The sequence below is a fragment of the Corvus brachyrhynchos genome, unplaced genomic scaffold (genome assembly GCF_000691975.1).
Source record: "Corvus brachyrhynchos isolate BGI_N302 unplaced genomic scaffold, ASM69197v1 scaffold55, whole genome shotgun sequence".
NCBI classification, from domain to species: domain Eukaryota; kingdom Metazoa; phylum Chordata; class Aves; order Passeriformes; family Corvidae; genus Corvus; species Corvus brachyrhynchos.
In genome coordinates, this window is record NW_008238314.1 from 475568 (window position 1) to 476512 (window position 945).

Here is a 945-nt window from a genome sequence, read left to right on the forward strand (position 1 = left end):
TGTGAGAGACGTCGGGGCGCAACGAGGCAAGAGGGAGCAAGAGCAGCGGCTTCGAGCTCAAGAGTGGAACGGCGAGGCAAGAGCGAGCTTGGAGCTGGAGAGGGGGCACCAGAGGCCCTCTGGGCAAAGGGCCCTCCTGGCAGGGCCAGGGCACCTTGTGGGTGCCGCGGCGGGGGTTTGGCCCGGGGGCCTCCCCGGGCGCGGCTGGTCTTTGCTGACGTTGGCCTTTTGCCGTTGTGCTCCTTTGGCTGCCCGGAGAGAGGGGCAACCCTGTAAGAAGGGTGAGAGCCCCTGCCTCCGCACCTGAGGGGGGAAACAGAGCTCTCCCGGCCCCCAGCCCGCCCTCTGTGCAGGGCAGGGCCTTTTCCCCAGCCCCGGCAGCTGTCTGCCTGCTGCTGGCCCCTGGCCAGCGTGACCCCCTGTACTCGGGGCGCGTCACTGCCTCCGTCCCTGTGCCAGCCCTGGAGCGCCTCGGCGCGTCGAGGCCCCTGTGCCCTCCCCACAGTGCGGGGGCAGGTCTGATGCTTTCCTCTCCCGCTCAGCGGTAGGGATGGCTCCCCAGCAGGTTGGCTGCGCAGAACTTGCTCCCTCTTCTGGGACTGTCTTCCCCTCCCCTGCCTTCGCCTCCCCTGTCTCCCTTTAGTTGGTGTGAGTGAGCAAGTGTGCTTGTGCTTTGGCCCCCTTTAGACACAGAGCAGCGTAGCTGAGACTTCCCAGGAGGGAAGGAGGAGCTCTGTGCAGCCACAGGGAGGTCCCCAAAAAGGCACGGGTGGAGAAAGCGTCCGGCCTTGCCCCTGCTTTCTGAGGACGCAGCGCAGCCGCTTAGCGGTAGCGTGGGCGCCGTGACCCGCCCGTAGCCAGGGCCTGGGTCTCTGCCTATGCTGCGTGGCCGCCAGTCCTGCTGGTGACCTGCCAGCGTGCCGGGCCTGTACTCGGGGGGCGTGT

The 945-nt window shown here is 67.7% G+C and overlaps 1 protein-coding gene across 1 annotated transcript in view; it reads left to right on the forward strand.

The window, feature by feature from the left end:
• LOC108446629 overlaps positions 1 to 939 on the forward strand; it is a 122413-nt gene extending 121474 nt beyond the window's left edge. Inside the window, exon 5 of the mRNA XM_017733720.1 lies at positions 27 to 939. Coding sequence (XP_017589209.1) covers positions 27 to 307 — 281 coding nt within the window. The 3' untranslated portion in view covers positions 308 to 939. The remainder of the gene's footprint in view (positions 1 to 26) is intronic.
• Positions 940 to 945: the final 6 nt, after the last annotated feature.